At 58.8% G+C, this 26,180-nt stretch overlaps 9 protein-coding genes across 9 annotated transcripts; 7 read left to right on the top strand and 2 right to left on the bottom strand.

Moving 5' to 3' along the window:
* The first annotated feature begins 2,483 nt into the window (after positions 1-2,483).
* Positions 2,484-2,895, top strand: GGS23DRAFT_484547 (uncharacterized protein). The gene has a single exon (XM_051514339.1). It carries the CDS (start codon positions 2,585-2,587, stop codon positions 2,807-2,809), a length of 225 nt encoding a protein of 74 aa, XP_051372855.1. The 5' UTR covers positions 2,484-2,584; the 3' UTR covers positions 2,810-2,895.
* A 5,994-nt stretch (positions 2,896-8,889) lies between these two features.
* Positions 8,890-9,925, top strand: GGS23DRAFT_484610 (uncharacterized protein). The gene has a single exon (XM_051514340.1). It carries the CDS (start codon positions 9,113-9,115, stop codon positions 9,818-9,820), a length of 708 nt encoding a protein of 235 aa, XP_051372856.1. The 5' UTR covers positions 8,890-9,112; the 3' UTR covers positions 9,821-9,925.
* A 3,288-nt stretch (positions 9,926-13,213) lies between these two features.
* Positions 13,214-14,320, top strand: GGS23DRAFT_484643 (uncharacterized protein). The gene has a single exon (XM_051514341.1). The coding sequence runs from the start codon at positions 13,332-13,334 to the stop codon at positions 14,214-14,216; it is 885 nt and encodes a 294-aa protein (XP_051372857.1). The 5' UTR covers positions 13,214-13,331; the 3' UTR covers positions 14,217-14,320.
* A 104-nt stretch (positions 14,321-14,424) lies between these two features.
* Positions 14,425-16,425, top strand: GGS23DRAFT_619965 (uncharacterized protein; the record flags this gene model as incomplete). Its single annotated transcript, XM_051521062.1, has 1 exon — positions 14,425-16,425. One exon carries the CDS (start codon positions 14,425-14,427, stop codon positions 15,832-15,834), a length of 1,410 nt encoding a protein of 469 aa, XP_051372858.1. The 3' UTR covers positions 15,835-16,425.
* Positions 16,291-17,151, bottom strand: GGS23DRAFT_619969 (uncharacterized protein; the record flags this gene model as incomplete). The annotated part of the gene is made up of 1 exon (XM_051521063.1): positions 16,291-17,151. A coding segment is annotated over one exon (861 nt), but the record flags the coding sequence as incomplete, so codon positions are not given.
* Positions 17,152-18,659: 1,508 nt separating this feature from the next.
* Positions 18,660-19,216, top strand: GGS23DRAFT_595795 (uncharacterized protein; the record flags this gene model as incomplete). Its single annotated transcript, XM_051518370.1, has 2 exons — positions 18,660-18,966; positions 19,035-19,216. 2 exons carry the CDS (start codon positions 18,660-18,662, stop codon positions 19,214-19,216), a joined length of 489 nt encoding a protein of 162 aa, XP_051372860.1.
* A 997-nt stretch (positions 19,217-20,213) lies between these two features.
* GGS23DRAFT_484680 (uncharacterized protein) lies at positions 20,214-20,976 on the top strand. Its single transcript, XM_051514342.1, has one exon. It carries the CDS (start codon positions 20,282-20,284, stop codon positions 20,762-20,764), a length of 483 nt encoding a protein of 160 aa, XP_051372861.1. The 5' UTR covers positions 20,214-20,281; the 3' UTR covers positions 20,765-20,976.
* GGS23DRAFT_563139 (WD40 repeat-like protein) lies at positions 20,515-25,035 on the top strand. Its single transcript, XM_051516065.1, has 7 exons — positions 20,515-20,895; positions 21,175-21,256; positions 21,316-22,603; positions 22,658-22,868; positions 22,921-23,870; positions 23,935-24,168; positions 24,227-25,035. The coding sequence occupies exons 1-7, from the start codon at positions 20,862-20,864 to the stop codon at positions 24,437-24,439; spliced, it is 3,012 nt and encodes a 1,003-aa protein (XP_051372862.1). The 5' UTR covers positions 20,515-20,861; the 3' UTR covers positions 24,440-25,035.
* Positions 24,433-25,981, bottom strand: GGS23DRAFT_619973 (mitochondrial carrier). Its single transcript, XM_051521064.1, has one exon. The coding sequence runs from the start codon at positions 25,641-25,643 to the stop codon at positions 24,738-24,740; it is 906 nt and encodes a 301-aa protein (XP_051372863.1). The 5' UTR covers positions 25,644-25,981; the 3' UTR covers positions 24,433-24,737.
* Positions 25,982-26,180: the final 199 nt, after the last annotated feature.

The raw sequence follows: 26,180 nt of genomic DNA on the forward strand, positions 1-26,180 counted from the left end.
CTGGAGGGGAGGCGGTATGCGAGGCGCCTCCGCGCACCACGCCCGTCGCCGTCTCTCTCCCACGACGACAACGACCACGACCACGACCACGACCACGAGGTAGTACTTCCTCACCTAAACAAGGCAGCACATACCCGTAACATCCATCCTCCGGACCGGTTACGTAACCCAGTCCTACCTCAGATACCTTGCTATGCTACGTCGCCGGCACGACTCGCGGTCTCTCTAGGAAGCGCGGAAAGGTAGGAGGAGATAAGGAGGTACCTGGGTAGCGGCACCGCGACGAGGAGGGGACCAGTTCGTCTCACCAACACGTGCCCTCTTGCTCATGCAGGTGTTTCCCAGCTCGCTGCTGGCTTCTTCTTGATTTTTCCCGGCGTGTGCGCACACCCCTACGGGCACGGCGACGCGAGAGAGGCAAGACGGGGGCGCATGACCGTCCGAGCAGGAGATGGGAGCACCCACCGGTTCCAACTTTTTTTTGTCAACGGCCTCCCCTGGATATCTGATGACGATGGTTAATTTTATCTCCCGCCGACACATTGCCACGGCCAGGGGCAGCGGCGGGAGCGCAGAGAGAGGAGAAGAAGAAGAAGAAGAAGAAGAAGGTGGGGGAGAAACGTGTGTCGGGCTGGGCGAGGCCGCTGGCTGGGCGCTAATCCCCATCGCCCTCTGGCCCCGGTTTTGCTCGCTGCGGTGCCTACATATACAACATGTGCGCTGTATGTACCCTGCTAACCTGGTCCATCCCGGTTCGACGTACCTGGACAATGCAAATACCTGCCAGGAGATACCTGCCAGGAGACACCTGCGACGGGTTGTCTTCCGCGAGGTGCAGAGGCCAATCGTGAGACGGGTATGCGTGTGCACGCGCGGAGCCAGCCTGCTTACAACAGCCCAACGTGAAGGACGTCGATAAGGCAGGAAGGCTGCGAGTGCTGCTACACGTACAGACCTACCCAGCTACCTCCTACCTACGACGTCGCTCGCCGTCCTAGTGCCATTCTCGCGCCGCTTTGTCGCGGACCACACTGCGCGAGGCTAGGCTCTGAACGCCTTCTCTCGAGGCCGGCGAGGTCCTTGTTGGTCGCCCCGGTCGCTTCAGCCAGGACAAAGACCAACTCGGGAGCGCAAGTAGGTACATGTTATTACACGTATGCAGCAGCCCTTACCGACTTGCGCATCCACTGCGTACCTCCCTACCCAAGTACCCAGGGTGGGTACATGCATAGGTACACAGGTACAATGTATACATACCAGGCAGGTATATCTTATGTGCACGCATATTAATACACGTACAGCGATCACCAGGTAACCTCCCTACCGGCCAACTTTGCAGCGACTCGGGATACCTGCTCGAGGGCGGACAGGGGAGGGGAGGCGAGGGTGGCACAACGCTAGAAAGGCGCTAGAAGAGGCAGAATGCGGGCAGTGCCCAATCACACGGGCGGCGCCGACGCCACCCGAGAAGGTCGTACCCATGCGGAATAGTCCGTCGGGGCCCCTGCCAATTTAGCCGTATAGCGTAAAGCGGCGAGGGATGATGGAAGAATGCTAGAAGCACCTGACACAGAAAACCACGCCAATCAGCGGCCAGAGCCGGCTCTGCGCGGTGGAGAGAGGGCGGTCCACCACCAGGACCACGAACGTCCAATGACGAAGAAACCTTACGACGTTTTGGCGAAGGAACAAAGGCCGGCAGAGCCAGGCGGTACGTTGCCACCCAGCTTCCGCCGCGTTCGAAGGTACCGCCGAAGTTTCATGGTGTCATGGTGTCATGGTGCCGTGGTGTCGTGGTGTCCGTCCTATGTACCCTGGTCCCGCGGCAGGCATACCATAGGTTACCTACGAGTATGAGCGCAGGTATCATATCAGGTACCTACCATACATGTATGCCCTGCCAGCTGCTGGTGGCACACGCCGAATGTGCACGTCCGTCCGTCCACGACTCCGGCCGCGTCGCCACGTCCGGGCGACGAAGACGATAGAAGAAGATAGGCGTGGAGGCGATGGAGACCGGACATTACCTAACTCCCTTCGCAGACACATCGACAAGAGAGTGTGTGTCTCGCACCTACGGGACACGGCATTTGTGCGTGTGCGTAACGTCTGGCGGCTCAGGCATGGACGCAAGCACGGTAGGTACCTCCAGTACCCCCGAAGTACACCCAGGCAACCTGCACAGGTACCTGGCTTGGGTACGGAACGGGCGGTCGAGGGATGCGGATGCGTCGGTCCCCGGGCGATACGTTAACATTGTGTATGTATTAGGTAGGTGCTTTGCACCACGACACGCGAGGTACATGCGGGAAGAGCAGCATGGGAAGAGGAGACGGGGAGGGAAACCCCAGAAGCGCAGAGGGCGAGAGGGAGAGGAGGTAGGCAGGCCGGCACTAATGCATCCCATTATTAATAAACCGAGTCGCCTTCTCGTACGTTTTACTCTAGAGAGAGAGAGAGATACACAGCGAGAGAGAGAGAGTCTGGAAATATTTCCGTCTCTGCCGATCCGTGCTGGTCGTCGACTCGGTCAGTTCAAGGTCTCATCGCTGACACCCTCCCACCAACCCTGAACACCGAAGGCATGAAACAGACACGGCGATGGCATCAGGCCCCAGCAACCTCCTCGTGCCGGCCTCGACTCGTATTATATGTATTTTATGTGTGCCTCCTCGATCTTGAAGCTTCTGTGCAGACGTGCGGAAGCACGCTTCGCACCCGTCGGCGCCCCTCGACCTGCATCCTTTCGACGACGGTGACGACGACGACGGCCGCGGGCGTAGGTTATACATGTACGTACATAGGCTAAGAGACACGCATACACGCACAGCACGCACAGCACGCACAACACGCACGCACGCCCGCCTACATGCGCACATACACACATACATACACATTACACACACCCATATACACATACCTACATACCATACATCTCGAGGCCTGCTATCGCACTGCAGATATATATCCTCCCGTGCGACATGCAGACTCGTCCGTCACACGAAAAAAAAAAAGAAATGCGCTCGACCGCCACGATAGGAGAAACTTTCCTCGGGGACGTTGAACAGTTTCAAGCCGCCAATTCTCGCGACCTACCCCCTTCGCGGAGCGCTCAACGATACCCTGAGGGACAGGCTGGGTGGCTCGCCTCTGTAGTCGGCCATCCATCCATCCATCCGTCCATCCATCCATCGCCAGCCAGACCCCGTCAACTCGTGTCGCCGCCCACCCGCCTATCTGTCAATTCTGTCATATCTCTCGTCATTTTCCCTCTCTTTCCCCCAACCCTTCCGCGCTCGCTCCTGTCTATCGTGATTGTTTCGCATCGTGACTGGCTCTGTCGATATTATCCAGGATAATTACAGTTTCATCGCCCCTCACCACCGTAATTACACGCACGCGACCGTTGGGGCCAAGCTTCTTCGGCAGACGCTACCCATGTATGCTACTATATTGCGACGCATGGGTAGAGGGTAGGAGGGGGGGGGAACGCTCGATCGAGCGCAGACCACAATCGCGAGGTGAGAGTCGCGTACCCATCTCTACCCCCCCCCCGCCCCCCTTTCCCTCGTTCTCGGAGCTGAATCATCATAAGGGCATCATCGCATCGTATCGTATCACCAGCAGACGCGCAAGCCGCGCAAGTAGTAACCCTCGGTGGCATGTAGATCGTTTTCGCCGGCGGGGTGAGAGACTCCGGCAGTTGGAGGCCACACAGCGTAGCATTAGTGTTTCGCTCTCGTCCGTCGACCACCTCGAACCCCCTCCCCATCGTGCGCCGGAACTAGGGGACGCCAGCTTGCATCATTGGACATAAGCGCGCCCCAAACCTGTCGTCTCACACACCCATCCGCTACTAGAGAAGCGTGGATAGTATGGATGGAGTCAAGATCAGCCCTGCAGGACGAGCAAGAAAAAAAAATCGCAGTTTCTAGACGGCTCCGTTCTCGTAACCGGCAGGGATATCGACGTAAAGAGACACGAAGACGTGGGATCAGCTGCTTATGCTGCCCTTTCCAGCAAGGCTAGACACCTGTCATTGGACTAGACGCCACGGAAGCCGTTGTCAGCATTGCTGGATTTGGCCGCGCCGCCCCAACTTGATGATCGCAGCGAGCGGACAGCCTCGCCTGAGGGGTACGGCGATGATCAAAGACGTCACATATCAGATTCGCGCCCGTCTGCTGCCTCCCGTTCGACGACGAGACCGCATACGTACGCGTACTATACATACGGCCTCGCCCTGCGGCGGAAGAGAGCACTGACACATCTGGGGCCTGGCACGGCTAGGGGCTGAACCCGATATCCCCTTGCGCCCGCCCGTCTTAGCAGGTCCCTTTACCGTCTTCTCGACCAGTCGAACTAACATTAGGTACCCTCGCGCTCACCGCAATTCCCTATCCCTCGCTTTCCCCTCCAACCCCCCGCCGTTTGAATTTTCACCTTTGGGAGAAGGCAACATCCATCCAGTTGGCTTACCCGGCGGTACCGGTCAGCGGGGAGGACAATTGTCTAGGACCTTGGGAGGTGCGATAATGCCGACCGCAACCGCAACCGCTGCCCTAGGGAAAGGGGGCGGGGGGGGGGAAGAGGGGCCTCCCACAAGGAGAATCTTACCACAGGACCGATGCCTCCGGCAACGATTCGGTGACGACGACGACGAAAAAGAAATACCTTGCGGTCACAAGAAATGCAAGAATAATAATCTCTCATGACGCCATCGCGACTAGCGTCACCAGGAGTGAATGTCGAAAATGACGGCCGCCAGCGTGACGCAGCAGCTCCGAGTTAGGAGGCCCGGCATGCTGCTTACCCCCTAAACCAGGGACGTGTGAAGGAGAAACGACCGGGTGCTATGCCCCAAGCAACAGGAGGTGGCGAGAGCGCGATTCGAATCTGAAATGGTTCCATCCCGTAGTAGCAGCGATGGCTGGCGCCGGCCACCTTGTAATGCCAGAACAACTACAACACGTACAGGTGAGCGTACCTCTACTAACAGGTACCTACATCACAGGTACATGCCGACATAGATACATTCATGCGTAGGGAGGGCTCTCTCCATCTGCGCAGGATAGGGATTACGTAGTGCCTATTATCTTGGTAGCCCCCCCCCGCCTTGGTCCGTCCCGCCCATCCTAGAATGGACGGCTACGATCCGTCTCGTCGCAGCAGCGGCATATCGTTTGTGCGTGCGTGCGCTCTAAGGCGATGAAGAAGATGGGAGCACATGCCTCTACTATGTACCTCACCTAGGAGGCAGGTACTCCAGGCGGTTACCGCATGTACCTACCTAGGCAGGTAGTCAGGTCGGTATTTAGCCGGTAGGTACGTTTGTTTTCTTTTGTTTTCTTCTTCTTCCTCTTCTTCTTCTAGAAGGGTTCGAGAACGCTTCCGTGGCGTTTCTAGAACCTTTCTGCATACGGCAAGTGGGCTGCGGTTCGTTAGCTAGTCGCATTAGTCTCCCCTGCCTAACCAATCTTGGCCCGAATCCCGGACGGCCTTGCCGGACCCCGATAAGGACAGTCGAGGCGATCTCTACACCCCGTGCTCAATCATTCCACCCGCATACATCAGCTCACCATCACGATTCTGTCACCGACGAGTGACCAGCAATCAGACAAGTCCGAATATCGAGCGATGACCGACACCCGGCCCGCCCTCATCCCGGGAACGCCTATCCAGACACGCGTAGTTGCGGGCGCAGCATAGTACAAAGAGTAATAGCAACGCCCAGCCAGCCAGCCAGCCAGCCAGCCAGCCAGCCAGCCAGCAGATGAACCAATCGGGCAAGTAGAACGCTCGCGCTCCTCCTTAGCATCCTTTCAGTTGGCTCGAGGATCCGGCGCTTACCAACAATCCCGTTCTAGCGATATTGGGAAGGCGAGTGGAAGCCTCGCTCTACGGTCGGCGTGCGACCAGGAGCTGAGCGAAACCGGACAGCCTATCATACAATGTTCCTTGCTACTTGGATGCTTCAGCCCTCTACCCTCGCGACCTGGTTAGCCGGGTGTGTCGCCCACCGCGGCCGTCAATAAGGAATCACTCAGGGAAGAAGGTCCAAGACCGTCGAGCGTCCTCCTATGTAACTGTGCCTGAGCCCCTTGCGCGGACAGTCACGGCTTCGCCCGTGTCCCAGCAAGTTGGTGTCGGAAACGGAAAAAAAAAATCCTTCTCGTCTCGGTGCTACTATTGACACATCTGAGTCCCCGGTATCCAGTCAGATCGCAGCAACGGAGAAGGAAGGAAAGAAAGAAAAAATTACGCTACCTACCTACTCCGTGCCTTATACGCTATACGCTGCGCGAGACGCCGCCGCCGCCGCCTAATGGCTGGGATCGGTGACAACAACGATTCATTCTAGCCCTACTGGTAACGTCGCATTTCGAGGGTATGGGCACCCAAGCATTCATTGCCTTTGTCCTCTCCACGTGACGAGGACAACCTTCCAATCCGGCATGCGGGAATCGGCCGTTCTAATCTGTCGACGGCATTTCAATGGTCGATGCCTGGTCGGTCCCGGGGATCTCGAATGACGGGAAGGCAGCTCGAAAACAGCCAGCTGCATACTCAACGTTACACGCCCTGCGGCCAACCGCCTTGAGAGATCCGTTCAACCCCTGTGCCAGACGGATATCACCTTCTCGATGTAACCTCAACGGCGTAGCAGCTCCTTGACACGAATTCCCCCTAAGATCGGTACTCTAAGGGTCGAACTGCGCTTCATGATTTACCAGGGAAAAGTATCAGACCTTGGGGGGGAAGGGGGGGAGGGGGGGGGGGGGGGGGGTTGGCCAATTTAGCCGCTCGATGGTGTCCTTGGCGTCTCTCCGACGTAGCCACCCCCCTCATATCCGTGGTGGCTTTACTAGACATTTTACAGATATGGCAGCATGCGTCGACGCATCCCGGCTTTGTTGCGGGCACGGCATAGAATCTTCCTAGAGGCGACGTCGCCATTGGACCTAGTGCCCGAGGGCCGGACATTGCTCCTTGCTTCCCATCACGGCCTTGGCTTGGACAAGACAGCCCGCACAGCAAGCGTTCGTCGGCGGGCTGCCAAGCCGATGAACGACAAGCGTACGCCGCACTCTGAGGCGGTCCTTACCGATGCGGATATACGAAAGATATTCCGGTGCTTGGCGGAGCCTCCTCACGAAGATCCGGCACCATCTCCCCGTGGCCAGCATAAACGAGGGCCTTCGTAGCTGCCTAATAGGGCAAGACCAAGGCCAGACCAGACTCGAAAGTCTTCGTGTTCTGGCTCGCTCTGCCTCGCCGGTTGCCTCCATCGATGCGCTCGTTGGTGCAACTTTAAAATTCAGATCAGATCTACTACCTAGTATAGATTCCGATTGGATGTGTAGTCGGTGGGCGTCCGTAATAGCAATCGTGGTTCGATGTTAGACCGGGGCCTTCTCAGAGCCTCAAACCCCGCGGCATTTTTTAAGAAAGAGGCGGCGATAAACTCCGGAAAGGCAAGTCAGATGACGAACGCCGAAGTCGAACGATCTGAGGAACATAAACCTCTCACGGAACGAAATAGGATGAGGGCAGAGGGTTGCCCGGCTGCTTGTGTGGCTAGCTGTCCCCTCGGCCTCGGGTTGGTATATCGATGTATTCATTCCGGCGACAGTAAAGCCCAGCATCGCCTCGAATATAGTTGCCTTATAGAGGCCTCCTCGGGCACGCCTGAAGACGTACCGCCGCTTCGAGGCCAAACAGCCCCCGTATGCCCCCCGCCCCACGGCATGCCCATCTCAGTCCGGCTCCGAACGTAGGCATGGTGTGAGTCAGCTACGTCTTTCTCCCTGTGCAGTCGGCACGGACAAGATCCGACGAAGAGTAATATAGACCCATGTACCTCGTGCGTTGCCTGACTCGGTGAAAGTCCGAGAAAACCCCATACCAGAGCCGTCATGTCCCGTTATCAGGATGGCCGACATTGGGCGATAGAAACTCATAATCAATATACGTGGAAACCGTCTCCAACTACGTGGCATATATTGACTCTTGGCCCTGGGTCCTCCTTCTGCTTCAGACGGCACGAATGGCGATACTAGAATGACCGAATGGAGGTTTTTTTCTCCTCGTGCGGACGTCGACACGTACGTATAATATTTCAAGAGCTTGGCGGGCGCTGCCGTCATCCGTCCCAGCGCCTCGGATAAGTCATATGGGAATGCCTACTGGGGAGGTGGTAGCACGCGCATGCCGTACACGCACATGCGTATGTCGATACCGAGCCTGGGCGGCTTCTCAAGTGATAAATAAGCCTCGCGATCTACCTATTAACGGCGATCCGCTCCCTGCGAAAGGAACGGGTGCCGTGTCACGAGCGGGATGGCTGTGCAATATTATGTCTAAACTGCTAGAGCCTAGGTGCTTACTATGAGGATACTGTGCCGTAACCCCATTGGTGATGTTATATCGACGTTGCCGTCTCTCCGTGATATTAAATTGCGCCCGAGTCTGTTGAGGTGCCGTCGCCTGTGGGGGATCAGGGGCTTAGTGCTAGCATATCTGATCGGGCGAGCTGTACGGGCCACTGACGCTAGCTACTCTATTACTCGCTCGGATTCGATACATCAGAAGGAGAGGGTCGACTATGTCGAGTATGTATTCGCCGTAGCAGGAGCAGGAGCGGGAGCACAGCATCTCGAGTCACGTAGGGTCCAACACTAACGGATTGCTGTGCTTCTTCTTTTTTGCCTTGCACAGATGTGTCGATATATCTCGGTCGTTGAGAACCAGGCTGGTAGCGCGATTCCAAATACACGCATAAGCGTCCCCGTCGTAAGCACTTCCAACGCATATTAGCTCCTCCAGCTCGGCGGCGCATAGATAACTGCGGGGAGGCAGGACGCGGTGCGCCGTCTGATCTACTCGGAACGCAATTTGAAGATTAAAAAAAACTTGCTCGTCGTTTTGCCCGTAGTAAGTTGCAGTTACATCTGCTAGTGATGCCAGTCGAACGACTCCCGTGAGATCGCCATCGCTGTTAGTGCCGGTGCTACGGCTACTACGACTGTAGCCACTACCTACAACAACTACTGCGACTGACCGCAACTACCACCGCCTTGTGATCCTACATCGGGGCGATAGTGCGACAGGAATGGGGACGGGCAGGAGGACGGCCGGCAAGACGCAAAACCCCCTAGGCCCAATGAACCCACGCCTCGTCCCCCCTCCCACGCCGACTCATCCCCCTAGAGTCGCTACGCACGTTATATCGCCACAGAGGGAAAATATGGAGAGCGGACGAGGGGTGGGAAAGGGAGTTACCCAACCGCCAAGTTGGAGCATCTATCCCTCCCCCCCTCTCTTCTCTTTACGCGACGACGCAGCATGTGGGGATAGATGCTACGGGAATGGGAAGCTACAGGAGGGGCAGCAGACGGGACACGACGCCGGATTGTGGCACACGGACAGTGCCTATTTGCTTTACTCTCAGCCGGGAAGGGAAGGGGAGGCAAGGGATAGATTATTGAGGCCTTGGGGGCTTGCTAAAAGCAGCGTGTCTGAGCGACGCGAACCGCGTCTGGCACGTTGGCCGGCGAAAGTGGGAAAAGAAACTCATCTAGACACTATACGGGGTCCGTGCCACTATCGATATTGGGTAGGGGGCGCATGTATCGTCTCCTGTAAGGTAGTTCCCGGCTACACACACACGCACACGCCGCGCCATCACCATCACCAGAGGGGTTGGCGGCTCGAGGAGCAAGGAGATGAATGCTCGCCTACAGCTTCAAGAATCGGGCTAAGCACACACGAGTCTCTCTCCTACGGCTCATATCTACTTGTTCCCTTTCAACACCAGTGACGGAACTGGGATACGATCACAGAGGTCACTCGACACCTTCCTCCCCCTTTTCTTCTTTGTCCGTTTTCCCGTTCTCTTGGCTTTCTTTCCTCTTTCAGGGAGCGAATGGCGATATCTACGCCCCTCCTCCTGTCCCCCTTTCCCCTCTTAATCTTGTAGGGTGGTACAGTGCGCAGGCCTACGCGCCCGCGCTCCCAGCCGACGCCTAAATGCTCACCCTCGCTACCGCAGTCACAACGCACGAAACGAGGGCTGTTACCGGCGAATCGACATCGGTGTCCAAGCCCGCGCGCATAAAGCCATATACCCTAGGCACGTACACCGGCGATATTCGAGGGCGGGCAAGGGGAGAGGGTCTAGAGCATCGTCGTTCTCTCGGCACGGAGGGCACCGGCTTTCTCCCTCGAAGGTAGAGAGAGAGAGAGGACGGCCTTGGTGGCGAAGCAGTTGTTGGAGTTGCCCGTCTAGGCTTCCAGCTCGTCCGGAGCCTACCTACTCTACTTCAACAACGGCTCCCCATCTGCGTCGAGTGCTAGAGCCAAGACGTAGCTTAATATGCTTACTCTTGATAGCAAGGTACCATCGCTTCTAGACATCACGCCGGGCTTTCTTCATATCCCCCCTCCCCTCACTCTCTCTCGAGTCATCGAATGCTGAAAGTATGTCACGGCTTATGGAAATACCACTAACCGGCCGGCTTCAGATTGGGGTTTGGAAGAATGGACGAACGACGTGTCTAAACATCCTCCCCCCCCCCCTTTGACCGTGACCCTAGCGTTACCCCCTATTCGTGATTTGTGCTCGTGGCAACCACCCTATTGTCAGTAAGCACCGTGGTCTATGAGCAAATTTCATGGCTCTGGCCGCGAGCAATATGTTGTCGCCGGGAACTCACTCCGAGTCCTTTAGCAGAAGAGGAGGGGGGATACGACTGAGTCGCGGACAAGGTAGGTGTGGTTCTCCGCAGCAAGAGGCAGCCTAACTGCACCTTGATTCCACACCTTGCAGCGCTCGCGCCCCTTTAGGCCGTAACAGGAAGAAAATGATGGACCTCGAGTATCCTGACCTGCCTCATCCGTACTTCCCCGGACTCGGCTGTTAGTTGCGCGCCATATATGTCTCCGATCCACCGCAAGCGACGTCTCTGCCGTCTTTATCTACGGCCGTTAGACCGCCGACAGAGGCCAGAAGTGGAAGACAAGCAGGGTTGCCCACGTTACAGCACATTGCTCGCGGCCTGGCACATCGTGCGCCGCTTTGGCGAGCTAGATTGACGAGCTAGATGTCCTGTCCTCGTCGAATCGGGAGCTCGGCGGGAGGCTGAATCCACGCCACCGATGCCTCAGCCCTAGCTTCGGGGCTCTGCCAAGGGTAGGACCGCCGTGTCCACACCGGTACGCCTTAACGACAACGGCGTACGTCCGAAGGGTAGTGGATGGGATGTGCTTACGATGCCGACCGAGCGATCGATCAGCTTAGAGGCTGCGTTGGGGGTCTGCAGCTGCTTGTACGGCTAGGACTCGGATAAAGCAGCCTCAAGGGGCATGCGAGATACGACGAATAACTGCGATAGATTCGCCTCGCACTACGTAGTAAACCGGGTTTTATCTGCAAAAAGAGTGTATCTTGCGCAAGCCCATCGTCGTAATCATCGTATCATATCTTGTTAGGCTTTTGCAGAGCCTCTCGCCTGCATGCACTGATAGGAGGATACATAGTTAATACATACCTACACTCTCTGCGAATGGAAACACCACTACTTGCAAATATATCTTAGCATAGAGGCTTACACTACGAGCGCAGAGATGGCTAGCCGGCCATCACTAATTCACATCCGTCATCGACCCTGTGTTAGATTCCGTACTGGGATCTACCTACTTGCCTAGTGCCTAGCATGGCGAGGATCCGCGAATGACTCGCCACCTGTCCGAACCCGACGCCATGGTACTATACGCTAGGTATACCTAATGCTGGGCGTCGGTCATCCGTAGGAGTATGTAGGCCGTCTATCCAGGCGACAGCGATTGGCTCATGCGCGGCTCTCGGCAGCGGGACGCAACTTGATCGTGGCAGTCTTCGTTGTGCTCGGCCACACACTCGCCTACGCCTATGCCTGCGATCTGGGGTACCCAGGCCATACCAGACAACATATACGCCATCGCGACCCCTTACTTGGCTGACAGGTAGGTATGGGGGTCCTGGGCAGAGCACGGGCTGCGTATGTGGACATGCGGTAGACGACGTCGTCACCACGCCGAAGATCGCTGTATGTCCTGCCGAGGATTCGTCACGCATCGGCCGCGGGGGGGGGGGGAGGGAGAGAGAGAAGGAAGAAGTACTATACTTCACCGTTGCTGTCGGCCACGCTGTCGGGGAGAGGACCCCTCCTTTCGGATCGCACTCCCGGCCAATCAGGCTCGTCGGCTTCGGCGGTGAGGTGGTGATACTCGAACTCGCAATCCGGCTCCATCGATTTGCGTGAGGAATGCGTGGGCGTATGTATATGGACCAAAGGCGGCCTGGATGAGCCGGTGGCTGACGTACCACCAGAACGTAAGAGAGAGAGAGGGAGAGAGGAGCGGGGAGAATGTGTAGGACTTCGGGGGGCACCAGGTGGGAGGAGGGCAGACTTACATACGTACATACACACGTACATACATACGTACATGATGCAGAAAGATAGACATTCTGCATGTAGGCATACGTACACTGTATACGCATCTGTGTACGGAGAATATGCACAAGGGAGGCCATAGATGGCGATAGTGGCATGCATGGGCAGGGTAGACTATATACATCCGGCTTAGCTACCTGAGATAGAGCTGGTTGTGTGGTGGTATGAGCCAATGGGGCGCCGACGCCACCAGCAGCTCGTCTATCGAGCTTCCCTTTTCGCTACCCGGTACGGGTTTCTTGCTGGGTATGCCGGCTGGCTGCCTGCTTGTCTCGACGCCGTCTGGCAATGGAGGTGACCTCGAGGATCGCCTCGCCGCTCGGTCGTCTGCTCAAGCCTATAGCCTGCCCTCGCTAGAGGTGCTACTCGATGACGAAGTGTGTGTACGCGCCAGGGTGGCAGAGCTTACGCAGCCTTCGTAGCTGGAATAGGGCTAGGACGGCTCGGCAAGGCAGCCCGATCGGAGTCATACTGGGATGAACGAGGGGGGAGGATGCCGCTTACCATCCGATCCGGCAATGATCGCGCTGTGTCTGGGCCATATCTGGGCGGGCTAAACCACCACGCGCCGCAGCGCTTCCTACCGCTCGTTCGTTCGTGATAGACTCATCTTGCGATTAGCGAATATGAGCAGCTTTGCTCTCCAATGCCAGTTCCCGGCTTAGATTGCCATTTATGGGCTTGTGTACTACCGGCGTCTCCTAGTAAATACCTACGTACTTACATGCTTACCTGATTACCTATTCCTATTTTTTGCCGTTATCGTAAGACGCGCCGCGATAATACTACTTGGCCTTGGTCGTCTTGCTATCCACGATTTAATCGTTCCCATATACAATGCCGTACCCCGATAGTTCGTCCGCGGCGGGAGACTACTCGGACAGCGAGAGCTTTACAGAGCAGCTATCGCCCACGGACGGTTATTTCAGGTCTTCGAATGCCGTGCCGCTCGTGCCAAACGTCTTAGTCCGCGATCCTACTTTGCGCCCGATAGATCAGTCGGGCAGTGAACCGAAAGCTCGTGAGACAGAGGGGGGAGGGGCTTCATCATCGCCACCGTCGCTACTATCAAATACTCAACTTAGAGCTGGGGAGGGCTACCGCGACAGTGACGGCCGGCCCCCCAGATCAAACCATCCTCGAGAACGAATCCAGTCAGAGCAGGCCGCTATTTCTACCCTCCCACGTGAATCACAGCACGGTCCAACGTTTTCGCACACGCACACTCAGTCGTCGTCATCATGGGGCGTACCCTTGCGAAGCTATCTTACGCCGCGCCGCACCCCCTCCGTATATTCCGACGCGCCGCCTGCCTACTCACCCTCTCCCACAACCCCCGTCTTGCTCGGTCACACCACTAGCCAGGAGCGCACCCAATCTAGGAGCTACAACACATTCACATCCGCGATGGGTGCGGCAGAAGCCGAGAACGAGAGGCTGCTTGGCGCAACAGCGTGTCCTGCGAGCATGAGCCAGCCGCCGCGTCACTATGAAGTGAGGAGAGGATATGGCTTCGCGTCGCTACTCCGACTGCTGCCACCACCATTACGACAGCAGCGGGCTCGACGAGTCAGAGGGCAGCTACCTACGTGGCGCAAACTGCTGCTGGTTGTGCTTCTCGTCTCCATCATATTGGCTATTCCTCTCCGAATCATAGCACTCTCTTCCCGCACATCTGGGGAGGATGACAACGGGGTAAGTAAACCGCTCAAGAACATTTAGCAAACCCTGCCCATCTACTCTTTTTCATTTCCACAAATCCACCTACCTCCCCATCCAGCTTCTCCGCAAATATCCCCCTGGAGTCAAACTGCAACGCATCTACCTACCCACGGCCCTCTTACCCAGCGGTAGAGAGAGACACCTTCTCGCACAGAGACGATTCGAGAGACCTGCGAGCCAGCTTGCTAACCCAGCGGGCTTTCTCGCTATGGTGATTAAGAAGGACAAGAAGCACACCAGGCCGGAGCCGCCAGCAGACCAGACGTCGCCGTCCCCCTGGCCCACCTTCTGCCGCGACGACGCCATGTACCACTTCCCCGAGCAGATATTGCACCTGAACTTCGGCCCCGACCGCCGCGTCACCTTCGTCGAGGAGGAGCAGCAGCCGCAGCACTCGCCGTGGGGCTGGGTGCGGGACCGCGGCGTCCCCGTGCTCGTGGGCGGACAGGTCAACCTCCGACGTCTACCCTCCCCCTCCTTCTCCTCCTCCTCCCCAGACGGAACCCCCGCCGCCGCCGCCGCCTCCGGGCGACTCTCACTGGAGATCGCAGCGAGCTCGCGCGACCTCGCAGTCGACGTGACGGCCGACGCGGAGGCGCAGACGGTGCGCGTCGGCGTGCCGCGGACGGCGCCGGCAGCCGGCCGGCAGCCCCCGTGCATCGAGATCCGGGCCACGCTCTGGGTGCCCGCGGCGGCCGAGCTCGCCTCCCTAGCCGTGAGCGCGGCGCACCTCGACGTGCTGCTGCTGGAGGACCTGGCGCTGCGGGTCGCCGGGGGCGCGTCGATCGCGACCGTGCCGGGGGACGTGGTAGCGGCGGCGGCGGGGCCTCGGGCGTACGGCGACGGCGACAGCAACGGGAACGGCAACGCGACGCGCGGCGGCTTCGTGGCGGCGCCGCGCTCCTACGCCTTCGCCGCGCGCGCCGCCGACGTCCGCACCGTGGCCGGCCGCGTCTCCGGGCCGTGGGCGCTGCGCGACGCGCTGAGCGTGCGCACGACGTCGGGCGACGTGGGGGTGTCGGTGGCGCCGGAGGCCGGCGGCGGCGGCGCCACGCTGACCGTGGCCACGGTGTCGGGGGCGGTGCGCGTGGCCGCGCCGGTGCGGGGCGAGGCGCCGCTGCCGCCGCGCGACTACGCGGTCGACGTGGGCAGCACGTCGGGGGACGTGCGGGTGGCGCTGCCGTTCGGGTCGCGGGCGGCGCTGCGCAGCGCGTCGGGCGACGTGGCGGCGGAGCTGCTGCCGGTGCTGGACGCGGGGTCGGCGGCGGCGCGCGCGCGCCTCGACACCGCGGCCGCGAGCGGCGCCACCGACGTCCGCGTCCTCGAGCCGGCGTGGTACGGCGGCGCGGCGCGCGCGCTCGCCCGCCTCGACGCCGCCCACCGCTCCGTCAGCGGCGACGTCGCCCTGCGCTACCCCCGCGCCTGGGAGGGCGCGCTGGCGGCCCAGACCCGCACCGGCGCGCTCCGCGTGCGCGGCCGCCGCGTCGAGATCGTCCGCGAGCGCGGCGGCTGGGGCGGCTCGCGCGTCGAGGCGCGCAAGGGCGGCGCCGGCGCCGGCTCGACGCTCGAGGTCGAGGCTGTGTCTGGGGACGTGGATGTCCTCATCGGGCGGGAGTAAGGGGGATGAGTATAATACCTGCGTCGTCGGCTTCATAAGTAGGGAATAGATACCCTGATGTTTGCGGACTGGGAGGGCGCTTGCAGAGGTGTTGGGGGAGATAGTCTATTTGCTAATACGCGTACACGGTGCGTTCTATTTCGGATGTTCTATGCTTCCCGCCGTCTACTCGTAGAATACAGAAAATTCGAACCAGACGCTGCGAAGGAGACGGCGCCGCTTGCTCCCTCTCTTGCGCTCCCCCTATCCATCATAAACGACAGTGAAACAATCATCACCCCCTGATTCCCTATGATATGGGTAGGCGTATATATATATGCGTGTAGTCGCTCGTCTCTCATAACTCTAAAGCCCAGGACCAGGCGCAAAGGCCCAACTTGCCGTCGCCGCTCCCAGCCGCGCCGCCGCGCATCCGGCTCTGGGGCGGATCGGGACTTCGAAGGTCGTCGAAGATCGTCATCCCCCAGGGTTTTCACGATCAGCCTCCCAGGAGGCCTGGAAACGGCGATACGCGTTGGCCACGGCTGACTCGATGGATTCCTGGTCGAGAGGAATACGAACGGCCTCGGTCCAGGGAGGCGACCCGGCCCTGCCCGTGCCCGGCTGCTCTCGCGGCGGGTCGACCGCCCGACGCGCCGCGTCGGCGACCAGGCGCTCGAGCTCCTCGAGCGACACGTTGATCGGCTGGGGCTCGGCGACCGGGAGCTCGGGCTCCTCGAGCGGCGAGCGGATCGCCCCGGGCGCCGCGCCGGCTGGCGGGGAGCCCGCCGCCTTAGGCGGGCCGTCCCACGCGGCGTCGTCGGCGGCGTGGTGGGGGTACCACGACGGTGACGACGACGGTGGCGGTGGCGGCGGCCGTGGTGATAACAGCGGTGGCGGCGGCAGCGGCGGCGGCTGCCGGGCGGTGCGGCGCGCGATCCGCCGCAGCGACCGGCGCAGCGCCGTGGCGGCCCGGCGCGTGGCCTCGCGCGGCGCCGGCTCCCCCGACGCGCAGTGCAGGCACCAGTGCGCGGCCTCCCGCGGCAGCACGATCAGCTGCAGGTTGTCGTTCGCCGGCCGCGACAGCAGGCAGCTCTGCAAGGTCCCGCTGCGATACGCGCACGGCCAGAACCGCTGCGCGTCCAGGCTGACCGCGCCGCACGTCAGGCAGACCGTGAACGTCCGGTCGAGTCTGCACATCGCGGGAGCGAGCGGGAGGGTGGAGCGGAGAGGGGACATAAATAGTGGGTAGGTAGCTAGGCGGCCGCTATGATACCAGAAAGCTATTAATAGAGAGATGTGGGAAGTAGGTAGATGTTTCTTAGGAGGGGAATTATTCTTCTCTGCCCCTATTCGTATCGATGTACCGGAGCGAACAACGGATAACTGGCGTGAGGAAGACGTGGGCTCCCCGGTGAGGATATGCTATGAATTCCACGGTGGTTGAAGTTCTGGTAGGGGAATATGAAGCTGTCTGCTGGGTGCTGTGGGTTTTGACGAGTTCCTCCCGCCTCTCCCTCTCCTCCTCTCGCGCGAAGCAACGGCTGGCTTTGGTCGGCCGTCGACTTCCGCTACGGCAGACGGCCCATGATCGGGCTTTCCTGTGTCCATCATGAGCGATAAGGATGGAGGCTCTAGTAGCCTCCTCTACTTGGTGGTTAGGCGTATCTGGTAGACATAGGGCAGGGCACAACCGTGCGCTTCGTGAAAGGACTGGAAACCATGACCCCCAAAGTGAGGATTTTCCGCGATATTGATATCCCCCCTTGAGCGGCTTGTGTTCAGGGGCAGCAGATACTGGCTGTCTCGTCTTTTTTTAACTTCCCGAACACAACTATACCAGTAATCGCATCTAAGCCAGGAAAATGATAGGCAGGCATTTATCGATTTCGCCCTATCCAGCCCGATTCGAGCTTTACGGTCTGGGGATATCCCACCGGCCACGCCGGGGTGTAAGTAAGAGAACCGAGTGAGTCGTCACCATAGGTGGTAGGAGGATACGGGTGGCCTATCCTTCCTACTTGCTCACCACCTCCTGCAGAGCAAACGTCTTCGTGGTCGTATCTTGTGGTCAAGTGACTCGTTTGTCTTTGTGTGGTTTGCTCAGCCTGGGGCCTGTGGGAATGAAGTGTCCCTAGAAGCACGCACATTAAGAAATGGCCCGTGGGGAGCCTTGTATCCCGAGGGACCCGCGCTCGAAAGCACGAGCTATTACCTACCTACTTTCCAGTTTCTCGAGAGGAGAAAGAAGAACAAAATGGGAGGGGAAAAGGCTAGGCGGAGGGCGATAATCCACCAAAGGCTATTGTGGTACGAGACGGCCCGGAATCATCGATTCGTTGTCTACAAATTAAAAGTCTTTGTGCGTCGTGGCCAGCAACCGTTGCTCATTGTGGCCGGCTACATGCTGTGGCCATGAGAGCACATAGGTAGCCGTTGCTGCGGGCTACCAGTAACGACTCAAATCTCCCAGGGGGACTGGCTGAGAAGGATAAAACAAATATCACGACAGTTCGCGGCGGCAGCCTCACGCGCCCCTGCATCCATCCTCATCATCCCCTTTTCCCGCACCCCCAAAACAAGTCTCCATTCTGGCACTGTACTCACCCAGCTTTCAACTACCGCGGACGTGCCACTTCGTATTTCGGTCCCTTTCATTTCGCCGATCTCACTCCGTTACTTTTGACAGACCCCGTTCCCTTTTCTCTCCTCACGGTTCGGAGCATTCTCTGCATCGGCGCTGCCTACTGGCGAAACCCGACAATCCAGGAGGGAAAAAAACCATCCCAAGCCCCAGCAAGTCTCTCTCCTACGCGCCGACGCCGCTGCCGCCGCACCTACGTAACATGTGCGTCGAAATCTGGACCATCTCCCGGGATCCCGACTGCCACCACAAGATATACCAGAACACGTTCCCCTGCCACGTCGCCCGACGATGCGACGCCGGTGACGACATGCTGCTCGATAAGCCCAAGTTCCTGCCAGACCGGCCGACCAAGCTGCCGCCGGGGATGCTGGGCTGCACGCGCCGCGTAGCGACGAGGCCGAGGGACACCAAGTGCCCGGAGTGCGCGGCGGAGGAGCGCAGGGCCAAGGCCGCGGGCGGCAGCACGGCGACGGCCTCGGCTAGCGTGGGCTCGCGCCACTCGTCGGGTAAGCACATCACATACCTACCTCTCTAGACCCGAGAAGAAAGCCAATTAACGCAAAGGGAGACACAGCACAGCAAACCAAGAGCCCGTCGCCGTCGCCGTCGCCGTCGTCCAACGGCAAGGCGGCAGAGACGATACGCCGCTCCCTGTACCTCCTCGACCAGCAACGAGCGCCATCGCGGACCCTGAGCGCGTCTCCGGCGTCGGGCGCCTCGGATAGCCCGGGCGAGGCGACGACTGCGAGTTCGTGAAGAAGGCGGCGGTGGGGATATACTGGACACATGGATGCATTGGGCCGGCGTCAAAAGGGTTAGGGGGGGGGAGCAAAAAAGGGAGGGAGTCTATGGACGGAGACTAGCCTCCTCCTTTCTCACTAAAGGCTGTGTTTCGCAGCTTTCGGACGGGTCGAGGCTCTCGTGCCCACGCAACAGAGAAATTTCCTAACGTAACTGGGTGGAGTCTTGCGTGGATTAATTGGTCTTTTTTTCTTCTTCTCCTTCTCTGATGGGCTGACAGCTCTCGACGGCGCCGTCTCGCTCTCTTCTCGGGCGGGAGGGAAGCTCTGTCCGATTCTGTCTGGCGACACGTCCATGCTCTGCGTATTAGGGGGTCTCGCCCGGAATTCGGCTGGCACGGGCATTCGTAAACGTATCAATCGTAGGACCGTAACCCATGGTTTTGAGGCGTCGTGGAGAGCACTTGGACCATAAAATGCATTAGGGATGCATAGGGAGCGATGGTATTGTATGTACAAGAAGGAAGAATAAGAGTCGCGTGCTACGAAGTCGAGGGCCTCGACGTGGTGGTAGCGGATAAATTATCTTGCCCTTGCATCGTCGTCCCTATAGGTACTAGGCATGTATCGATATCCAGGTAGGTACCTAAGGCAGTAGGTACACCGATTCTGGTCCCCGCCCGCGGGGAGACAGTGTGGAGGTTAGGGGCCTTCTCGGGTGGTTTTCCCTGCCGCGCTACGCCCTTACGTGCCAAGCTCTATAGGCAAGGTAGGCGCCTAACCTACCTACCCCCTTAGGTACCGACATCCTACCTAACGCAGGATACCTGCCTAACAGGTACCAACATCAGGAGGGGACGGATGAATGGGGATGAGATGTGACGAGACGAGACCGCGCATCTTCTCGACTTGGTCCCGAGGACGAGGTCCGGCGGCCTGCAGGCGACCTTCGCGTGCACTTGAGCGCGGGATCCGCCCGAGACCCCGATCGCATCCCTACGAGAGGCGCAGAAGGGAAGAATAGGTATTGTTCTGCTCTCGCTACAACGGCGCTACCTCCTGCGAGCACTCGGATACCTAAATGGGTCAACTGGAATGCTGGCAAACTGAGCAAGCTAGGTACCTGGACCGCAGTGTAAGAGGTATGGGCAGCCTCGCTGTAGGTATCGTCTACATCATCGCACCCACTACGCGCCTTACTCATAGGTACCTACCTGGGTACCTACCCGGTGAGTCTAGGTACCTAAGCTTAGATCCTCTCCCACTTCTCGCTAGTTCGTCGTCTCGCTCTCTCTCCTCCTCCTCTTCTTCTCTTCCCTCGTTACCTGGCCGTATGAAGGCATGTCTACACGTATGCACATTACCTACCCCGAATCCGCCGACGAACCAGCCATTCCGCCCACCCATGCATGATCCCTCCCCTCCACTCGCTCGTCTTCATTCACCCTCCTCTTCGCTTCACCCGCCGTGCCTCGCCTTGCTTGGCCTCCCACCCTCCCTGTCCGCGCACATTCCGTCCACGTTGTATGCATACCTAGCTAGCTATACTCGGTTCGTTATGTAGCTACCATCTTCACGTTACATGCTAGCACACCCCTTTTTGACCGATTCCGTCCATCAACTTCTCTACGCATGACTCTCTCGACAAATTGCTACTCGCCATGGCCAAAAAGGCGCGTCAAAGGATAAGCTACGGTTCGTCGTCCTGATTCCTGTCCGTCCGCATCTCCCCCCTCTCGACATTGGCCTGGTCCCGTCCCCCCCCCCCTCCTCCCTTCGTGTCCGTAGATCTTCATCCACCCCGCATGGTGCGGTCGTTGATCTGTTGGCCGTCTTCATATCCACACGGACCTCTCCCTTTCCCCTATCGCTAGATCTTATGCTACGTGGTTGCACGATTCCTGTAGTAATCGACTTTTTTTTTTAAAAAAAAAAAAAAAGCTCCTGGCTTCTGATAATTGCATTGTGCTACAGTTCTGGAACTGGATCATTCGTCGTCTGGTGGCCATAGGCTCGGGGTGAACGGGCTCGCCGTGGACCGAGACAATGCTATTCTGTAAGCTCCCGATCGCCTGCATGCGACCCCGTCCCACCCGTTAACGCGCTGTCGCATAGCTATTCCGGGGGTAGAGACGGTGTCATCTGCGCCTGGGATCTGAACCTCGATCTCGGTAACCATTCCGACCGTGACCGCGCTTCCACCCGCAGCTCGAGATCCCAGCCGACCACCAAGTTTCGCGCCTCGACCCAAGCCCACACCCACTGGGTCAACGACATCGTACTCGCCTCGAACAATACCGCTCTCGTCTCTGCATCTTCCGACCTGACTGTCAAGGTATGGCGGCCCAGTTTGGGAGACGCCGAACCTCACACCATCGGTCAGCACGCCGACTATGTCAAGTGTGTCGCAACACCTAGCTCCGCCGACTGGGTAGCCTCGGGCGGACTCGACCGGAAGATATACCTCTGGGATCTCAATGGCAAGGGGAAGTCTCTGGAGATCGACGTCAGGGGAGAGGACGTTAGCGAGAAGGCCTCGGTGTACGCCATGAGTGTAGGCCGAAATATTCTCGCCAGCGGCGGTCCGGAATCCATAGTGCGCCTGTGGGACCCGAAGTCGGGCAAGAGGATCACCAAGTTTGTGGGCCACACGGACAACATTCGCGCCATACTCATGAACGAGGCCGGCGACACCGTCATGACTGCTAGTTCCGACCAGACTGTCAAAGTATGGAGTGTTACCGCTGGTCGGTGTGTATATACCCTGACTATGCACAACGACAGCGTCTGGTCGCTTTTCTCCGAGCACCCCGAACTGGCCGTTTTGTACAGCAGCGACCGATCTGGTCTGATCGTCAAGACGGACACGAGAGGCGTCGTGGAGATGGATGAGGGGCTGTCTGTTGCCGTCGCCCAGGAGCACGACGGTGTGAGTAAAGTGGTGGCCTGCGGAGACTACATCTGGACGGCCACCTCTAGCTCTTCTATCAATCGGTGGACCGACGTTGACACTGGGCCCGACGCTCAACTTCCGGAGCCGTTTAGGCATCTACGTGTGGGAAGTCCGTTCTCAAGATCGACGAAGCCGCCTACGGCATCCGGCGACGAGCAAGCAAAGCACGAGATCCCTGCGAAATCGATTTTGAGGATATCAAACACCGCGATTTATCCGCCAGAACTTGATGGCCCCCCCGAACCTCATTCTGCACCTGGCGTGGTTTCCAGGAAAGGCTCCGAGATAGCTGATGATTCTGCGGTCCCTGCCATCGAGCCCATACATCACCTACCAGAAGAAACCGTCGAGGGCCAAAACGGCTTGGTCAAGCACAAACTCCTCAACGACCGGCGGCGGGTCTTGACCTTGGACACGGCCGGAGACGTTCTGCTGTGGGATCTGATAAGAGTATGTTGTTTCTACGGGAATGGAGTCGGACGGCCGGAGCTGACTGCGAAGTAGTGTGAAGTTATCCAAAGGTTTGGCAAGAAGCATCTCGAAGACGTCGAGCCCTCGATAAACACGCTCGAGGCGGTTGCCCCCTGGTGCTCGATCGATACGAGCTCCGGAAATCTAACCGTCGTGCTGGAGCCTTTCAACTGCTTTGACGCTGAAATGTACGCCGATGAATTGGTTCTGGCAGAGCCCGTGGAATTCCGAGAGGACCAGAGGAGTAGGCTCACGCAAGACATATAATTATGAGGTGGAAACTAACCATGCCACAGTAAACCTGGGGAGATGGATCCTGCGATATCTGTTTGCCAAGTTAATCGACGAGGAAATCAAGCGCGACGAGGTTCACAGGCAAAAGCTCAACGAGGGCGTCGAGAACCGCCGGGCCGCTTCTCGACTTAACCCGCCGATCTCCATACCGCTATCCGCGCCAAATGTGCAAGGGTGGGAACCCAGCGACTCGCCCGTAACGACTCCTCGCGCGAACGGAGCCAATCTACCCATGAGTCCAGGACTAGCTATAGGCTTAGCTACCCCGGCTTCGAACCTACCGGGTATTTCCGAGGGTATCGCCACTCCGGTTAATCCTCTCGAGAGGGTGTCTATTCCGCACCATAGTTGGCCGTCCGGCGATGATTATTTCTCCGGTGGCATTAGCTCGGTGGATGCTACCGCGAAAGCCGGCCCGGCCCCGACCCCGGCGCCGGCGGACCAGCCACCCGCTAAGGAAGAGACACCAAAGACCCCGGTAGAGACGAAAGAAAAAGAGAAGGATGGCGCCAAGTCCCCGAGTACGCCTTTTGCCAAGAAGTTCCGGATGGGCATGTCGTTTGGTTCCAAGAAGCTTGGGAAGTCGGCGGCTGCTAACGTCGAGAAACCCGTCGCCACGGAAGAGAAGCCAGAGGAAAACAAGTCGGAGTCGTCGTCTAATCACGAAAAAGAAGTCGACGACAATCTCCGCGGCGTAATCCAGAAAATCCATAACGAGTACGAGAAGCAACTCCTCGAGAATCCGGATAACACCATCGAGACGAAAATCACACCGGCCCTTCCTATCGACGCTCCAGTGTTGAAGCTCCCATCCGGCACCAAGGTTATCATCCAAGAGGAGACATCGGGTGGTAGTGCCAACCTGTACCGGGGTACGGTTATGACCGTCGGCGTAGACGCAGATATTATCGAGGAGAAAGCCCCGGTGTGGCTGGGCGAAGTGCTCCTCACGGTATGCCTCATAACCTCTAGGTCATCGATGATCTTTTGAACACATAACTTACTGACCTTGATAGAACACGATACCGCAGAAAGAGCCGGTCAAGATATCGTTTGTCTTGTATCCCTGGAAGGACTCGTTACCTAGCATCGCGGCGGCGGACGGAAACAATCGCCTCAACGCCAACAGGATGTTGAGGGTCAAGAAAATCCTGGCGTACATCGCCGAAAGGATCGATCCGACGTACGAGGAAGCGGGTTCGGATGCCCTCAAACCAGAGGAATACATGGAGCTGTATTGCAACGATCAGGTAAGCAGCGGTGTCAATCAGGAATCGGACTAGGATGCTGACAAGAGAGTATGTGCAGTTGCTACCTAGTACCATGAGCCTCGCCACTCTGCGAGCCCATATATGGAAAGGAGGTAATGATGTCGTCTTGTACTACAAGGCGAATGGCCGAAAGGAAATTCCCAAGGAACTGCCGAAACCGCAAGCGGTAGAAGAGCCTGCTGCGCCGGAAGCTGGAGGACAGCCGGCGGCGGCTACGACGGTCCCATCACCGATCGCTACTGTGGGTTGAAGTGGTTTGAGGCAAAGGGGTAAACAATCGGGAGGGTATCATCTGTTATGTCTATATCCGGCAAGTCTAAAGGGGGTATTCTGTCACCTGTTGTACATAGATAATGGCACTCGTCCACCCCGCATCCCGAGTCGTGCTCGGAAGCACAACTCGGGATATATATATATATAATTATACCCCACGAGATTATACACGGCGAGAGCGAGAGCGGGGTTGCATTCTCAAGCACCCGTTCCCATAGTAAGTGCTTTCTCATCCCGGTTTTCGTTTTCAATTAGTGTCATCGTATGTAAAGGTGTCATAAAATGTTCCCCTGCAGGACGTTGACGGCCCACTGGTAGCTGCCCAGGAAGATGGCGCCGCCGGCGCTGATCCACATGACGCGGGGCCCGATTCCGGCGAAGAAGGGCCGGATGCCGTGGTTGGACAGCAGGTCCCTCAGGACGACGAAGACGCTCTGGCGTTCCTTGGACAGCATGACGCGGGTCTTGAGCACGTCGAGCGGGGTAGTGACGGCGGCAGCGACGGCGCCAGCAAGGCTGCCGCAGAGGGCGCTCTCGCCGGCGGTGACGTCGGCGCGGCCGGTGGTGCTGCCGGCGCCGCGGCCGGCTAGGATAGCGGCAGCGCGGTCGGCGCGGCGGCGGCGCTGGCGGCTCCAGGTCTTGAGGGCCTCCCAGAGGGGGAACTGGATGACGGTGAAGGGGACCTCGCGCATGACGGTGATGCCCCAGCCGCGGTAGAGCTCGCGCCAGACGGCGAGGGGGCCGCCGGAGCGGAGGAGGATGTGGGCGAGGGCGGCGGCGCTGGAGCCGCCGTGGAGGCCGGCCTGGGCGCGCTGCTTGACGACCTCGGTGGGGACGCGGACGGCGCAGGCGGCGACCTCGCCGAGCGACGCGGCGAGCATGTGGTGCAGGGGGGACGGCGCGCCAGCCGCGCCGGCGCCGGGCGCGAGCAGCCGCTTCACGCCCTCGTACGTGCAGAAGAAGAAGGCGGCCCCCGGCGCCGACCCGACCACCGCCGACCCGACCCCCCGGTAGATGCCCCGGAACCCGCCCGACGGGAAGAAGCCCTCGCGCGCCTGCAGCCGCGTCTTCAGCGTGTCCAGCGGGAACAGCGACAGGTCCACCGTCGTCCCCGCGATGCCGCCCGCCAGCAGGGCCGTGGCGAACGGCGGCGGCGGCGGCGGCGACGCGCCCACAACCATTCGCGGTGTGTGCGGGCGGGCTGCGGCGGGCTACCCGCGTCTATCTCTTGACTCGGCGGCTGCGGGCGAAGAAGGGAAGAGGTCGCGTGCGCGCGCGCGCGCGCAAACGGCGTGGCGAGTCGAGGTCCTGGGTCCTCGGTTGCGGCGGGCGGGAGCTGCGAATGCTCGGATCGGCGCGGGAGCGGACAAATGCTGCCTGCATTGAAGGGAAAGCAGGTACGGAGGGCCTCAACGCGGCGGCGACGGCGACACAGGGGGAGCTGGGCCCCCTTTGATTTGGTTCGGAGTCAGGTTGTTGAGATATTTTCGTAGGGAGTAAGTGACTTGGGAAAATCAGGGATGGTGGGGGTGAGCTACGCTGAAGGCCCGGTACCGGCGGCGGGCTGGTATTTCGCTTATCGCTTATCATGTCCCTCAGTTGCTTTGCGATGCTTATATACATATTTCTATCGATAGTCTATTAGCCGAAAAATGACGTTACGTATCAGTAAAATAGGGGTCTGGTTGAATGCGATAACTGCATACCCTTCAAAACTA

Source organism: Durotheca rogersii, assembly GCF_024521655.1.
Source record: "Durotheca rogersii strain YMJ 92031201 chromosome Unknown GGS23scaffold_7, whole genome shotgun sequence".
In the NCBI taxonomy this organism is placed as follows: domain Eukaryota; kingdom Fungi; phylum Ascomycota; class Sordariomycetes; order Xylariales; family Xylariaceae; genus Durotheca; species Durotheca rogersii.

What these genes read in the sequence shown, in the direction of transcription:
- GGS23DRAFT_484547 (XM_051514339.1), top strand. Translation starts at nt 2,585, where the DNA reads ATGAAACAGACACGGCGATGGCATCAGGCCCCAGCAACCTCCTCGTGC.
- GGS23DRAFT_484610 (XM_051514340.1), top strand. Translation starts at nt 9,113, where the DNA reads ATGGGGACGGGCAGGAGGACGGCCGGCAAGACGCAAAACCCCCTAGGC.
- GGS23DRAFT_484643 (XM_051514341.1), top strand. Translation starts at nt 13,332, where the DNA reads ATGCCGTACCCCGATAGTTCGTCCGCGGCGGGAGACTACTCGGACAGC.
- GGS23DRAFT_484680 (XM_051514342.1), top strand. Translation starts at nt 20,282, where the DNA reads ATGGGTCAACTGGAATGCTGGCAAACTGAGCAAGCTAGGTACCTGGAC.
- GGS23DRAFT_563139 (XM_051516065.1), top strand. Translation starts at nt 20,862, where the DNA reads ATGGCCAAAAAGGCGCGTCAAAGGATAAGCTACG. An exon ending in ATTCCGAGAGGACCAGAGGA is followed by an intron (nt 22,869 to 22,920) that starts GTAGGCTCACGC and finishes ACCATGCCACAG; the next exon opens with TAAACCTGGGGAGATGGATC. An exon ending in AGCTGTATTGCAACGATCAG is followed by an intron (nt 24,169 to 24,226) that starts GTAAGCAGCGGT and finishes GAGTATGTGCAG; the next exon opens with TTGCTACCTAGTACCATGAG.
- GGS23DRAFT_619973 (XM_051521064.1), bottom strand. Translation starts at nt 25,643, where the DNA reads ATGGTTGTGGGCGCGTCGCCGCCGCCGCCGCCGCCGTTCGCCACGGCC.